Source organism: Mus musculus, chromosome 10 (genome assembly GCF_000001635.26).
Source record: "Mus musculus strain C57BL/6J chromosome 10, GRCm38.p6 C57BL/6J".
NCBI lineage: Eukaryota > Metazoa > Chordata > Mammalia > Rodentia > Muridae > Mus > Mus musculus.
The window spans coordinates 128,662,158-128,677,169 of record NC_000076.6 but is presented as its reverse complement, the minus strand read 5'-3'; the positions used below and the strand labels follow the sequence as shown (position 1 = coordinate 128,677,169).

Genomic DNA, 15,012 nt, shown 5'->3' with positions numbered 1-15,012 from the left:
CTGGACTGTTGTTTTGTTTGTCTGCCTGAAACTAAAAAATGGGAAGAAAGGGCCCAGAGAAATAAATCCATGATACCTCAAGCATCCTTTCCCTCCACCTTGGCACCTCTAACTAGTCGAAGAACCAATTTGGAAAATAACCCTTTTTATTTCTTTGATTTTGTTTTTATTTTTATTTGTGTGTGTGTGAGAGAGAGAGAGAGAGCGCTTATGTTCAGAGATACATGATTTATCAAATGTGCCTTATTTTTCTTTGTTTGTTGGTATAGTCTGCATCTCTTGAACCACATTGAGATTAGACAGAGGAATGCCATATCTGAACTGTTGGGACCAGTATGCAATATTTTTGCATTTTTCTAGGGCTCACTTGTATATTAGTTTCTGAATTGGATCCATAACTTTAAGATTAAACAGAGAAAAGATAACTGGGGCTTTTCGGCTTTCGGCTTGGAGGAGGCAACGGTGCAACTTTCTTCGGTCGTCCCGAATCCAGGTTCATCCGACACCAGCCGCCTCCACCATGCCGCCCAAGTTCGACCCCAATGAGGTCAAAGTCGTGTACCTGAGGTGCACCGGAGGCGAGGTCGGTGCCACATCCGCCTTGGCCCTGAAGATCGGTCCTCTGGGTCTGTCTCCGAAGAAAGTTGTTGATGACATTGCCAAGGCTACCAGTGACTGGAAAGGTCTCAGAATTACAGTGAAACTGACCATCCACAACAGACAGGCCCAGATTGAGGTGGTGCCCTCTGCCTCTGCCCTGATCATCAAAGCCCTCAAAGAGCCACCAAGAGACCGGAAGAAGCAGAACATTAAACACAGTGGGAACATTACTTTTGATGAGATTGTCAACATTGCCCAGCAGATGAGACACCGGTCTTTGGCTAGAGAACTTTCTGGGACTATCAAGGAGATCCTGGGTACTGCACAGTCTGTGGGCTGCAATGTGGATGGCCACCACCCTCATGACATCATAGATGACATCAACAGTGGTGCAGTGGAGTGCCCAGCTAGTTAAGAAGCAACAAGAAAATATTTCAATAAAAGACTATCTGATAACCAACAACAACAACAAAAAAAGATAGCTGGGGAGATGGCTCAGTGGTCTAAAGCACTTGTCGCATTTGTAGAGATGTGGATTCAATACTAGCACCCACATGGCAGCTCACAGCCATCAATAACTCCAGACCCAGGGTAGCTGATATCTTCCGGCCTCCATAGGTGCCAGGTACACACATGGTACATATACATGACTCATACATACAAAATAAATCTTAAAAAAGAAACAGCTGGATATGGTGACACTTGTCGGCTATTTAGGAAGGCTGAAGCTGTAAGACTTGTTTAAAGGCATCCTAAATAGTAGTTTAGCAAGACCATATTTCCAAAAAAAAAAAAATTATTAAATTAACTTTGATTGATCAAGTAGCTTCTATCCCAAAAAGAAACATTTCTGCCCAGACCTGTTTCTTATTTCTGCTTGAAGCCCTCCAATCTGTCATAGTCTAAAGGACTGAAATACAGAAAATGAAAACATAAGAGACTGATTGTAGGCACGAGGGTTCTAAGTGAGAAAGGATGTTTAGAGAGCCAGCCAGTTAGAGTCAGGCAGCCCTTAAGTTTCCAGGCCAGTCCTAATTGCCATCTGTGGGCCTTTGTCAAGTCAGCAGTGCCTCAGTCTCTCCAGCTGTGCAATGAAGAGACTGTGGAGGTTGAGCCAGGTGTGTGGCACACACCTAGTATTCCCAACACCTGGAAGTAGAGGTCCATCTGCACTACAGGAGATAGTAGCTCCCTAAAATAAAGGTGGTGCATTAGTAGATGGACGGAGAAACCATACCAAGTACATATTTGACAGGGTCTTTGTGTACAATCATGGCCGGCCTCAGCTGGAATCATACTCTGGCACTGTAACACCAACTGAAACTTTATTTTCAACAACAGGGCCTGGATGTGCCCTTTACATTAATCCCAGCACTCTGGAGACAGAGGCAGGCAGATCTCTGTGAGTTCCAGGCCATCCTAGTCTACACAGTAAGTTCTAGGACAGTCAGGGCTACACAGAAACCCTGCCTCAAAAAATAAAAACAAAAACAGAACCAACCTTTCGGATGATAATCTGCAAAGGCTGAAAACCTTTCCACTCCCAAAAACGTTAGAGTCAATATCACCTATTCACTATCACGTCCCCTTTTCTGAGTACACTTCCCTGTTCAGGATTCTTAGCCCAATTCCTCAAAAAACAAAAACCAAAAACAATCAAAAAACATAAATGGACAAAGATGAACTTCCAGATGTAAAAGTTTGTTCTAAGTTGATGCGACTGTAGCTCAACCCTCTGGTCTCTAGAGGGCAGTCTATGAATGTTTGTTCCCGGAGCCCAAAGTGAATGTCAAAATTTCAATCTCTAGTAAATGATTAAGAGTAATAGCAAATTTTTCTATCATTGTCCTTTACCTTTTATATACAAGACTACAATGTTTATACTTTTGTTAAACTGCCCTTTTTTCTTGTTTAAGTAGACGCTTTTTAAAAAATTCATCACGCAGACTTTGGTGCATGCTTTTAAGTGAGGTACTCGAGGCAGAGACAGACAAATCTACCTCCGGAGTTCCGGATCAGCAGGGTCTACAAAGCTAGATTCAGACCAGCCAGAGCTACATAGTGAGACCTTGTCTCAAATAAAACATGGTTTTTCGGTATTGCTGTTTTCACACTTCAGAAATCCACTCTGGGAATCGTTGAGCCACTATTTTGGGCATCATTTCTGCCGTTATTCCTGGCCTTGCTTTCCCTAGGACTCAACGTTGCAACACCGAACTACCGAGGCGCGGGACAAAACCCTGGGTTTTCCCCGGGAATGTGGTCCCCATTCTCGTGGCCACCTTTCAAGGCCTTGTCACCTTCCACTGTCTAGATACAGAGCATCAGTTGTGCCTCACAATTCCCTACGGAGCTGCGGTCTGCTCTGGTCACCAGTGTGTGACCCCGGTCCCCGGGAGGCAGAGGCCTGTACCATCCAGGACCCGGCGACGCCCCGCCCCCCAGCTTCGCAACCCCGCGACCCGGCGACCCGGCGACCCGGCGACCCGGCGACCCGGCGACCCGGCGACCCGGCGACCGGGCGACAGTTGACAGTCCTCGTCAAGAGCAGCTGCAAAGCTAGGGGCCAATAGCTGCGGAGCCGGCGAGGGGCGTCAGGACGCCTGCACAAACTGTACACGTCACGGCCGAGCCCCGCCCCGCCCCGCCCCTCCGCTCTGGGCCGCTCTAGCCCTGCACGGGGCGGGTGAAATTGTTCCGCTGCCGACATCCAGCCGGGTAAGGGGACTGCGACCGGGAGAGAAAGGAGGGAGGGCAACGGTGGGACCAAGGCGGCCAGTGCCGCCAAATCTTGGAGTAACTTGGAGCAACCTCCAAATCTTAGCAGTAGCAAAAGAACCAGTATCTCCATATATGATGTCGGTGTGCTCCTGGGGTCGCAGGCTGGTGTTCTGTCCGAATTCTGGACAGACACACCCTCCTACCTAAAGTGTCTCAGAGAGTAAGGACTACTCTTGCACCACGGAGTAGCATTTCGGTATTTAGCAGGCCGCTCCTCCCAAACCTGGAACGGGGCTGGTAAAAAGCAGGTTGCTGAAATTAAGAGTAGATGGCAGGAAGAGTAGGGATCCCCGTGGCCCAGGCGTAAAGAGGAGAAAAATTCGCCTTTTCCATCTTCCTTCGCCATTTGTAAGAGTCCCATCCCTAGCATCTCAGCAACCAGCGGCTTCTTACTACTCTCCACTTTGACCATCCTAGGTCAGAGAGGCACTAGGTTGTGAGGAAGACACCTCAGCAGGACAGAGAGCAGAAAAATTAACTTCCTTCTCTAGCCCATCCCCTGACACCCTGGCCATTGACTCTGCTCAGTTTGCTGAGATCACTAGAATGCCATAGACTACGAGGTCAGGGTGGAGACTCTGAATTGAGGTTCAGTTCTCAGATGGGGTATTTATTTTAGAAGGGTGGAGGGAGAAAAGAGGAAAGGTCTGAGTGAATGTTATTACTTGTTTACTCTTCGTATCAGTTCCTCTGGGTAGAGATGAGGATACAAGTTCAGAGAGGCCCGCTGTGTTGCCATGGGAGCTGGTTAATGACAAGGCCTGGTTTTGCAAACCCCAGGCAGTTTGCTTCCAGGATTCTGGCTCCTTCACCCCATTAGGTTGCAGCCACCTCTTGTCTGTTTTCATCAGTCTCAATTTAGAAGTAATTATAAAATAGGGGCTGAGGATATGACTCAGTGGTAGAGTTATAATATTCTCAAGACCTTAGGTTCAATACACAGCATCATTAGAAAAAAAATTGGCAAACCTCTAATCTGTCCTTTAGTCCCTTTGCCTGGGGCATTGTTCTTTCTAGAAGCCTCTGTACCTTTCCATCCCCACTCCACCCCCATTCCTTTCGGCACAGTGTGTCTCTGAAGTGCTCCAAGTGTACTCTTAAGAACACATTTGGACCATGCACTCTCAGGTCTCCCAAACATGGGGTTTTCTTGGTTTGAAACCTAGAATCTATCTTCTTGTTGTAGGTCTTGCCACGATGCTGCTGCAGCTATACAGATCCGTGGTTGTGAGGCTTCCACAGGCCATCAGGTAGGTTTTCCCAAGCCAGTACTTATCTCCTAGCCTATCTCATAATTATCTTATCTGGTAGATATTTATCTTATCTGACACATAATATAGTACAGTATTGGAGGAAAGAGAAAGCCATATTTCGCTGGTCCTACCCATCCGGAAGAAACCAAATTCCAATTGCAAACTGGTGACTAATGAGGGAGAGGTGACTGACCACACTACTTCACTGGTGCTTTCTTGGGACGTTCTGTGCTACTAATATCTCTGTCTTCCAGAGTCAAGTCAACCCCCTTGAGGCTCTGCATTCAAGCATGCTCCACAAATGATTCACTTGAGCCCCAGCATCCCAGCCTTACCTTTTCTGATGATAACTCAAGGACTCGGAGATGGAAAGTCATGGGGACCCTGTTAGGCCTGGGTGTGGTGCTGGTCTACCATGAGCATCGGTGTAGGGTAAGTGGGAAAAGAGCTTCCATGCCGGAACAAAGGGATCTTATAGGCTCTGTCTTCATGAACTGTAGAAATACAACCTGCTCCCTTAATTTCCCAGACTGACTGTGGATGGGGTCAGAATGACCTAAAGTGAGTTAATAGTCTCTTCCTTTTGCTTTCTCCCTCCTCAACCCTCAGGCTTCTCAGGAGTCACCACGGATGTACTCTAAAGAGGATGTGCGTTCTCACAACAACCCTAAAACTGGAGTCTGGGTAACTCTAGGCTCTGAGGTCTTCGATGTCACAAAATTTGTGGACCTGCATCCAGGAGGACCATCAAAACTGATGCTAGCAGCTGGAGGTCCCCTAGAACCCTTCTGGGCCCTCTATGCTGTGCACAACCAGCCCCATGTACGTGAGTTACTGGCCGAGTATAAGATTGGGGAACTGAACCCCGAAGATAGCATGTCCCCCTCCGTGGAAGCCTCTGACCCTTATGCTGATGATCCTATTCGTCATCCAGCCCTGAGGATTAATAGCCAGCGCCCCTTTAATGCAGAGCCTCCTCCTGAACTGCTAACTGAAGGCTACATCACACCAAATCCTATTTTCTTCACCCGTAACCATCTGCCTGTACCTAACCTGGACCCACACACCTATCGCTTACATGTAGTAGGGGCACCTGGAGGTCAGTCACTGTCTCTGTCCTTGGATGATTTGCATAAGTTTCCCAAACATGAGGTCACTGTCACTCTGCAGTGTGCTGGTAACCGGCGCTCCGAAATGAGTAAGGTCAAGGAAGTGAAAGGTCTGGAATGGAGAACAGGGGCCATCAGCACAGCACGCTGGGCTGGGGCCCGGCTCTGTGATGTGTTAGCCCAGGCTGGTCACCGACTCTGTGACTCTGAGGCCCATGTCTGTTTTGAAGGACTGGATTCAGACCCCACTGGAACTGCCTATGGAGCATCGATCCCTCTGGCTCGGGCCATGGATCCTGAAGCCGAGGTCCTCCTGGCTTATGAAATGAATGGTCAGCCTCTACCTCGTGACCATGGCTTCCCTGTACGGGTGGTGGTTCCTGGTGTAGTAGGTGCCCGTCATGTCAAATGGCTCGGCAGAGTGAGTGTGGAATCAGAGGAGAGTTATAGTCACTGGCAGAGGCGGGATTACAAAGGCTTTTCTCCATCTGTGGACTGGGACACGGTAAACTTTGACCTAGCTCCATCAATTCAGGAACTACCTATCCAGTCAGCTATCACACAACCTCAAGATGGGGCCATTGTAGAGTCAGGCGAGGTGACTATCAAGGGCTATGCATGGAGTGGTGGTGGCAGGGCTGTGATTCGAGTGGATGTGTCTGTGGATGGGGGACTAACCTGGCAGGAAGCTGAGCTAGAGGGAGAGGAACAGTGTCCCAGGAAGGCCTGGGCTTGGCGAATATGGCAGTTGAAAGCTCAGGTGCCGGCTGAGCAAAAGGAATTGAACATCATTTGCAAAGCTGTAGATGACAGTTACAATGTGCAGCCAGACACTGTAGCCCCAATCTGGAACCTTCGGGGCGTACTCAGCAATGCCTGGCACCGTGTCCATGTTCAGGTGGTCCCATGAAAGCATGGAATGGCACCATTTGTACCCAAAGAACCACCTAGACCTCTTCACCAACCCAGCCTTAATCCTCATTGCTGTAGATAAACATTTCCTTCCTCTCCTTGATTCGTAACCTTGTACGTACTGTGTCTTAAGCTGTACCCCAGCACACACATCTCTTCTGGCCCCTGACCCTGTGCTTGGAGAGAGGCTGCTCGGGTGAGAGAGCAGCTCGAAAGACACTGCTTTCTTACCCTATGGTCATCTCTACTTCTGATGCCCCCCCATCTGGGCCTTATTTTGCATTGCTTAGATTCTTCAGATGTGTGTGTGGTGTGTGGAATGTGTAATTACTGTACATTTTTCTTTTTCTTCTTCATCATCTTCTTGTTATTCTTTTTTTTTCCCCCTTTCAAAACAGGGTTTCTCTGTGTAGCCCTGGTTGTCCGGGAACTCACTCTGTACCAGGCTGATCTCAAACTCAGAGGTTTGCCTGCCTCTGCCTCCAGAATGCTGGGACTAAAGGTTTGCACCACCTCTGCCCAGCTACATAACTATTTTCAATTGCCTCTGGGATGCAAGGGGATTTCCCTCTTAGAGTGCTACTTTTAAAACTATTCCAATAAAGTGTCTGTTTAAGATTATGACTGGAATCTCTTGGGCCTGGACAGTGAACATGTTGCAAGGAGGTATGATACTAACCCAAAGCTAGCGGGAGGGAGGTGTAGTTGCTAGAAAAATCAAGGAATGTGTCTCCCTTCTCAGGTCCGCTGTTGCACTACCTAAATGACTGACCTGGAGATACCTACGAAGAGAGAAGTGATTTAAAAAAAAAATGTTTGTTGCCTTCAAACAGTTTCCCCAATTCCTGCTCTCTAGGCAGGATTGATAATGAATGCAAAAATTAAAGAAATCAATATTACCTTAGGGAGGGCAGGGGCAACCCTTGGCACCAGAGGCAGACATGTGGAGGCACGTGGGGTGACCACTGTGCATCTAGTTTGCAAATTAGATGCAGATGGGGAATAGAAGTGTGCACCTAGTTTGCAAATTAGATGCAGATGAAGGATAGATTTGACTTAACCTCTGCACCACAAGGCGTTTTGGATTTAAATCTTTCGGCGTTCGGCTATTCTCCCCTAGCTCCTCTCCCGGTTTTTTTTTTTTTTTCCCTCAGCAGTCTCCCCGGCTTGGGGGCGCTCGGTGTTTGGCCCAGTCGCCTGTCGCGAAAGAGTGGGACCGGAAGTTACTCGGGAGGGGGGAGATGGCCGTAATGGGGGGGGCCCGGCGGGGGGGCCGGTCCCTCCTCAGGTGAAGCCCCTGATGGAGATGGAGCCGCCACCGCTGAGCACCCAAATCCGGGCAACGGTCTGGCTGCCGCCGCCTCAGTGACCCCATACCCCCGCGGTGGGCCACCTGGACCAGAGTGGGGGACTCCTCACCCCTCTTCTCCCACCCGACACGGTCCTTCTCCCTCAACCCCCAACAGCCTGCGCGCGCGCCGAGACGCCTCAGGTGAGTGAGGGGCGGAGCCCACGCGAGGCAGGGGCGGGGCTTGGCCTTCGGGGCGGGGCTTTGGTTTGGATTAGAAGTGGGGAGTCGCAGCCTTGGGGGTGGGGGGAGAGCTGGGTCTGAGGGACAGGAGCTTGTCTGCAGCACCTTGGCCAGAGACCTCAGAATTGGAGATGGGTAGGAAGATCGGTCCAGAGAAGGCTGAAGACAGACAGAAACTGACATGTAGGAGGCTCCTGTGTGGGTAATAGCCAAGGCAGAACAGAAGAACAACAAAAACAAAGCGACATCGTCAGAAAAAGCAAGGGGCCTAGGAGCTTCATTGGTAATACTGGAGAAAAAGACACAGGCCTACCTACGACTATCTCCAGGAGGCTGTGAAAGGCTGGGAGAAACAGCGGGATGGAGAGTTATCTGTTCTACTGTTTAAGTGAACTTGGGAAGCAGGGCTGGGGAGAAAAAGATCCACTACTCAAGAGCCCTAGAGAGAAACCACAGGAGGAGCCCTATCGTAAACCTCTAGATGGGAGCCATACAAACTTGGGAAGCAAAATGCCTCTTTCTGAATATTAAAACCGTCCTCAGTGTGCCTCCTCATACAGACTCATATTGATGTTTTCACCCTTTATCTACTAGAGTTGTATTGTTTGGTCTCCTGGCTTGTTAGGTTGGTTGGTTGGTGAATGTGCAAGTGTGTGTGTGTGTGTGTGTGTGTGTGTGTGTGTGTGTGTGTGAGAGAGAGAGAGAGAGAGAGAGAGAGAGAGAGAGAGAGCTGTATGCTGCATGCCAGGGTCACGACAACTTTGGAGTCAGTTCTCTCTGTCTTTATGTGGATTCCAGGGACTGAGCTGATGTCACCAGGTTTCAAGGCAAGCAAACCAGCAAACCATGGTTGGGTTTTTAAAACAGAGTCTCATGTAATCCAGGCTGGCCCTGAACTCTGAAGCTCATGATGACCTCTAGCTCCTGAGTTTGTGGTTCTCCTATTTTAACCTTCTAGGTGCTAGGATTGCATTTGTGTCTAGCTGAGTTTTCCTTCAATTTCTCTGTGGGTTGTTGTTTATTTGAAACAGGGTCTTACTGTAGAGTCCTCATTGGCCTGAAACACATTCAGTAGACCAGGCTGGCCTTAAACTCACAGAGATCCATTCACCTGCCACTGCCTCCTGAGTGCAGGGATTAAAGGCATGTTCCACCATGCTCAGCTATTTGTTTGTTTGTTTGTTTTTGAGCCAGAATCTCAATTTTCCTAGGCTAGCTTCAAATTTGTTATAGCTGAGGATAACGTTAAACTTCTGAGCCTGCCTCCATCTCCCAAGTGTTGGGATTACAGGCCATCACCATAGAAGACTGGCTACCTGTGTCTCATTTAAATCTAACCCTTTCTTGGGATAAGTGGAATGTGGACTTTCTGATATGAGCTATTTCATAAATAAGGTACCTCTTGTATTCATCCAAGGTCAAGAATTTATCACCAATTAGTATGTGTAAAGAGTTGCCTGCCTTTCAAAACATTCCCTTCTCTCATAAATGAAACTGCCAAGCGTTACAATCCTTACTTAGTGGCAGACTGAGATGCGGCTCTACACTGTTGCTCAGATCATCCTGAGCGGTTCCTTTAGTCTTTGGGGAGTATAAACTCAGGCAAAATCCACTTTTGGTTTCAAGTCAGAACTTCCAGAAGAGAATTGGTAGCCAGCAAGGTGGCTTGGTGGTTGAAGGTACATGTCCCCCAAGCATTCATGGCCTGACTTGAGTTCCATCCCCAGGACTCACAGGGTAGAAGGTCACACACACACACAGTGTTTACCCTGCAAGCATGAGGTCTTGAGTGTGAATCCCCAGCATCCATGTAAAGGTCAAGTGGTACAAAACATATCTGTAACTCAGTGCTTTGGGAACAGAGACAGGGGGATACCTGGATTCGTTAGCCAGCCAGCCAGCCTTGCAGGTTAATAAACTTCAGGTTCCATGAGAGTGTCTCAAAAAATAAAATGGGAGCTGGAGAGATGGCTCAGTGGTTAAGAGCACTGGCTGCTCTTCTAGAAACCTAGGTTCAATTCTCAGCACCCACATGGTGGCTTGTAACAGTCTCTGGAACTACAGCTCCAAGGGATATGACACTCTCTTCCAGCCTGTGCAGGTAGTACACAGACACACATGCAGGCAAGACTCCCTGTCAGTCACTGTTGTATTGCTGTGAGAAGACACTGTGACAAACGCAGCTGTTATAAGAGAAAGCATTTAAATGGAGGCTTGCTTATTGTTTCATATGTTTAGCCCATTATCATCATGGTGAGGACCATGTGATGGTGGCATGCAGGCAGACACTGGAGCAGTAGCTGAGCACTACATTCAAATCCATAAGCAGAGAGAGAGAGAGATTGATTCTGGGCTTGGCATGGGCTTTTGAAATCTCAAAGCCCACCCCTGTAGTGACAATTTTGGCATTTTTGGTTTCTTTAAAAAAAAAAACCCACATACACAGAGAGAAATATTATAAGACTATGTTTTTGTTTTAATCCTAGGTATGGGATATGGGGCTGCATCAGATTGTCCACAGGAGCTAACTATGATTTGCCTCTTGCTCTAGCGGGAGCATGATTTTGCCAGCTGCAGATGGTTTCTGCAATTGTGTGATGTTTGGAATTCTGGGCACTCTTCAGAGGATATATAAATGCCAGGGCCCCGAGAGCTCGTGGTGGGTTGATGTCGGGTGGGTTACTGGGTGTTTGTTGCTGGCTGTGGTTTATTAAGTAGTCATGGGAAAAGAAGAAACATGAGGAAGAAATGAGATATTCTGATGGCGAAGATCAAACTTGTCCCAAGGAACTGAACACCCTAATCAGCAGGAAGTAGTCTAACAATAATGTTAAACTTTCCCCTCTGTCATCTTTTCCTCTCCTATCTAGAGTTAGGGAATTGAAAGGATGGAAGATGAGGGGTGGAGGAGGGTGGAAGGAAAAATAACCCATAAGATAGCCAAAAGTATGTCTACACACCCTTAGTGACACACTCCCTCTAATGAGACCACACCTCCTATTCCTTTCAAATAGTGCCACTCCCTGGTGACTAAGTATACAAATATATGAGCCTTTTGGACCATTCTTAGTCAAACCATCACACACCCATACACATAAAAATAATATTAATTTTTTTTTAAAACATGAAGCCTGACATAGTGTCGTGTCGTGTATCTTTAATTCCTAGTACTCTGGGAGGCAGAAGCAGGCAGGTCTCTGTAACTTCAAACCCAGCTTGTCGTACATAATGAGTACCAAACCAGGCAAGGCTACATAGTGAGACCCTTTTTCAAAAATAAAATGGCTGGAGAGATGTTTTGCCTACATGTATGTGAACCATATTCATGCTTTGTACTCTCAGGGGTCAGAAAAGGTCATAAGATTTCCTTGAACTGAACTTATGGATAGTTACGAGCCACCAAGTAGCTGCTGGCAATCAAACCTGGATCCTCTTCAAGATCATCAAGTGTTCTTACCAGACGAGTCATATCTCTAGTATCACCCACCCACACACACACACATACACGCTTTTGGTAAGTAAGTAGCTAGATAATAGTGTCTCAAAATAAAGTAAAAAAATAAAGGACCATTCAGTGGTGGAGGCAGAAGCAGGCAAATCTCTGAGTTTGAGGCCAGTCTGGTCTACAGCTAGTTCCAGGTTAGCCAAGGCTACAAAGAGGAATCCTGTTGAAAGAAAGAGAGAAAGAAAGAGAGAGAGCGAGAGAGAGAGAGAGAGAGAGAGAGAGAGAGAAAGGAAGGAAGAAAGAAAGAGAGAGAGAGAGAGAGAGAGAGGGAGGGAGGGAGGGAGGGAGGAAGAAAGGAAGGAAGGAAGGAAGGAAGGAAGGTAGGAAGGAAAGAAAGAAGGAAAAAAGAAAGAACTGGAGAGTTGGCTCAGTGTATGGTCCCTCGGATAAAATATTGTCTTAGAAGAAACTGACTTTATCATTTAAAAGCAGAGATGCCTCTGTACTGCCATCTTTAGAGCTTTATCTCGCCCAGGTCTGCAGATGCTGGTGTCAGAAGCACACTGGTGCCCATCCAGTGCAGTTAATTCCAGGGCAGCGTCTAAGTAAGCCCCTTCAGCTGGATAGGTTAAATAAGGCTAACTCATATTCCAAGATGTAACTTTTTCCCAAACTAGTCAGTTTTGAAGTCAAAGATTATCTCTTTCAGGTGTTTTAAATTGTGTAGAAGTTTTGATTAGGGTAGGGTGGCAAAAAATGTGGGCGTACAGAAAAAACTGTCTTTAGTAACAGTACTGAAACATGCTGGTCCAAGGTGCCACTGTTGTTGTTTTTGTAACTGGATTTTTTTTCTTATTTCCTCTTAGTTTGAAATCTGCAGCTTATACTTTCTTTCTAGCAGGGGAGAAACTTATTCCATGTTGTACTCTCCGCCTCTCCCCATCTCCCTCTCACCATCCACAAAAGAATTCTCTTCTCTTAAATCGACATATCCTTTATCACTCACCCCTCCACTCTCTCTCTTCTCTCCCTCTTTACTCCCGTGTGTGATGCACACATACACACCTCATCCCCCCTCACTTTACATACAATATGTGGTGCATATGTATACACACACATACACTAGCTAAAGATGTTAAAGAAGGATGAGTTATGGTTGGTCAGGTACCTCTAGCCTCATTTTATTCATTAAACTTGTAGGGACAACAAGGACTCTGGGGCCCCTGGATGTAGAGAATGTTGTGACAGTGACAGGAGTCACCCTTTCTTTACTGGTGTCTTAGTTAGGGTTTCCATTGCTGTGAAGAGACATCATGACCAAGGCAACTCTCATAAAGGACAACATTTAACTGACTGGCTTACAGTTTCAGAGGATTTATCATCAATGTGGGAAGTATGGCAGCATACAGGCAGACATGGTGCTAGAGAAGGAGCTGAGAGTTCTACATCTTGATCGGCAGGCAGCAGAAGGAGACTGTGTGTCACAGTGGTCATAGCCTGAGCATAGGAAACCTCAAAGCCCACTCCGACAGTGACACACTTCCTCCAACAATGCCACACCTACTCCACCAAGGCCATATCTCCTAATAGTGCCACTTCCTATAGGGCCAGACATTTCTTTCTTTTTTTTAAGATTTATTTTTTAATTTTAGGTATATGTGTACACTGTAGGTATACAGGTGGTTGTGAGCCTTCATGTGGTTGTTGGGGGATTGAATTTAGGACCTCTGCTCCCTCTAGTTAGTCCCACTCGCTCCAGAAGAGGGTGTCAGATCTCATTACCAGTGGTTCTGAGCCACCATGTGGTTGCTGGGGTTTGAACTCAGGCAGAGCAGTTCTCTAATCTGCTGAACCATCTCACCAGCCCGGGGCCAGACATTTCAAAACACCACAAATGGTCTCATGATTTTGTTTGCTGGAGAAGGCTTAGAGTTCTAGGCAGTTGATTTGCATCTTCTCAGAAGCATCTTTGTCCGGGGAGCAGAGAGATAAGGTCAAAGTTTGCCAAGCAAAAACATCTAAGAACTTGTAAGGCTGATAAGAAGCTGGTCTCTCAGGAGCTAGACTTTGTAGGCACTAGCTAGCATACAACCCTATGCTCCAGTGCTCCCCTGAGCTGACTAGAGCTGATATTATCATAAAAAGATCAGGGAATACTGCTTTGGTATTGCTCTCAAGCCCATAATTTCTGGAAAGACATGAGACTAAGAGGATTCCTCTTTATAAATCTTGTGTCTCAAGTTCAATGACTTGAGGCCCTGTTCACAGAACCTAAAAAATTTCCATGGGTTAAGTGTGAGACTGAAGTTCATATCTCTAGCATCCACATAAATGCCGTGTGTAGTGACTTGCTTGTAATCTCATACCCCCCCCCTACCCCCCCACACATAAGAGACAGAGATGAAGGAGCTCTGGAACAAGCTGGAACTAGCTACATTAGTTGATTAGAAAGTTCCTGGGTTGGACTGAGAGACCCTGGCTCAGTGTGTGTGTGTGTGTGTGTGTTTGTTAAGAACAGAAAGTCAGTCTCTGGGCTCCATGTGCACACACATGCACATGTACTCACACATATATGCACCCACAAGAATATGAACATGCATACATTCACACATACCCCCAAAATGTTTACCTTATAGCCTGAGAAAAAGCAAACAGGGTTCTGAGGGCTTGCAAGCTGGGGCAAGATTAAATCTCCCAACAGGAGCTTCTGCCCATTTCCCAGGTTCTATCTGTGCTACTTTGTTGTTAACCAGATAAGTGGCTTCTGGCTTGGTTTCTTTTCCAAGAGATTAGAGATCTGACTCTGAGCTCCATTCCAGCTTTAAGCTCTTGAAGCCTCTGTCTTAGTCCTAGTTTGAGGAAGTACAGAGGCTTACCAAAGCAGCTTATCACAAGCAAGAATCTTTGTTACCCAAAGAGCCTGGAAATGTCTTTCTGGCCCAAGCAGCAGTGAGCTCTTTGGACTTCTGGCCAATATCACTACCAAAGACAGTTTTCCACCTCTCCAAAGTTTTATCCTCTGCTGCAATCAAGACTTCCATATAATTTCAAGCACCTGTTTGGGGATAGGGGGAGATGCTTCCATATAAAGTCAAAGGTGTTTGACTTCCATATAAAGCACCTTTGACTTCAAAACTGACTGTTTTGAAGCTCAAATTAATAGCAGCATGGTGACCCACAACTATAACCCAAGCATGCAGAAGGCAGGAAAGTTGTGATTTTTCAGGCCGGTGGAGGCTATGTAGTACAAGCTAGGTTGTACTCCATATTGAGATTCTCCTAGGCAGGTGAAATGGCTCAGCAGGTAAAGGCACAGGCTGCCAAGTTTTATGACCTGAGTTCTAGCCCGGAACCCACATGGTGGGATTCGAGAACCAACTC

The 15,012-nt window shown here is 46.9% G+C and overlaps 2 protein-coding genes and 1 pseudogene across 7 annotated transcripts in view; all 3 read left to right on the top strand.

Annotated features, from left to right (window-relative positions):
• Gm6336 (predicted pseudogene 6336) lies at positions 432-1,059 on the top strand (annotated as a pseudogene).
• Positions 3,252-7,283, top strand: Suox (sulfite oxidase). The gene is made up of 4 exons (NM_173733.3): positions 3,252-3,318; positions 4,568-4,631; positions 4,889-5,066; positions 5,244-7,283. The coding sequence occupies exons 2-4, from the start codon at positions 4,579-4,581 to the stop codon at positions 6,651-6,653; spliced, it is 1,641 nt and encodes a 546-aa protein (NP_776094.2). The 5' UTR covers positions 3,252-3,318; positions 4,568-4,578; the 3' UTR covers positions 6,654-7,283.
• A 215-nt stretch (positions 7,284-7,498) lies between these two features.
• The window catches only part of Ikzf4 (IKAROS family zinc finger 4), a 38,833-nt gene continuing 31,319 nt past the window's right edge, over positions 7,499-15,012 (top strand). For 2 of the 6 annotated variants that reach the window (XM_006513613.4, XM_011243441.3), the window contains exon 1: positions 7,499-8,147. The gene's annotated coding sequence lies outside the window, so the exon portion shown is untranslated. The remainder of the gene's footprint in view (positions 8,148-15,012) is intronic. The other 4 variants (XM_030245077.1, XM_017313933.2, XM_030245076.1 and 1 more) reach the window with 2 other exon arrangements.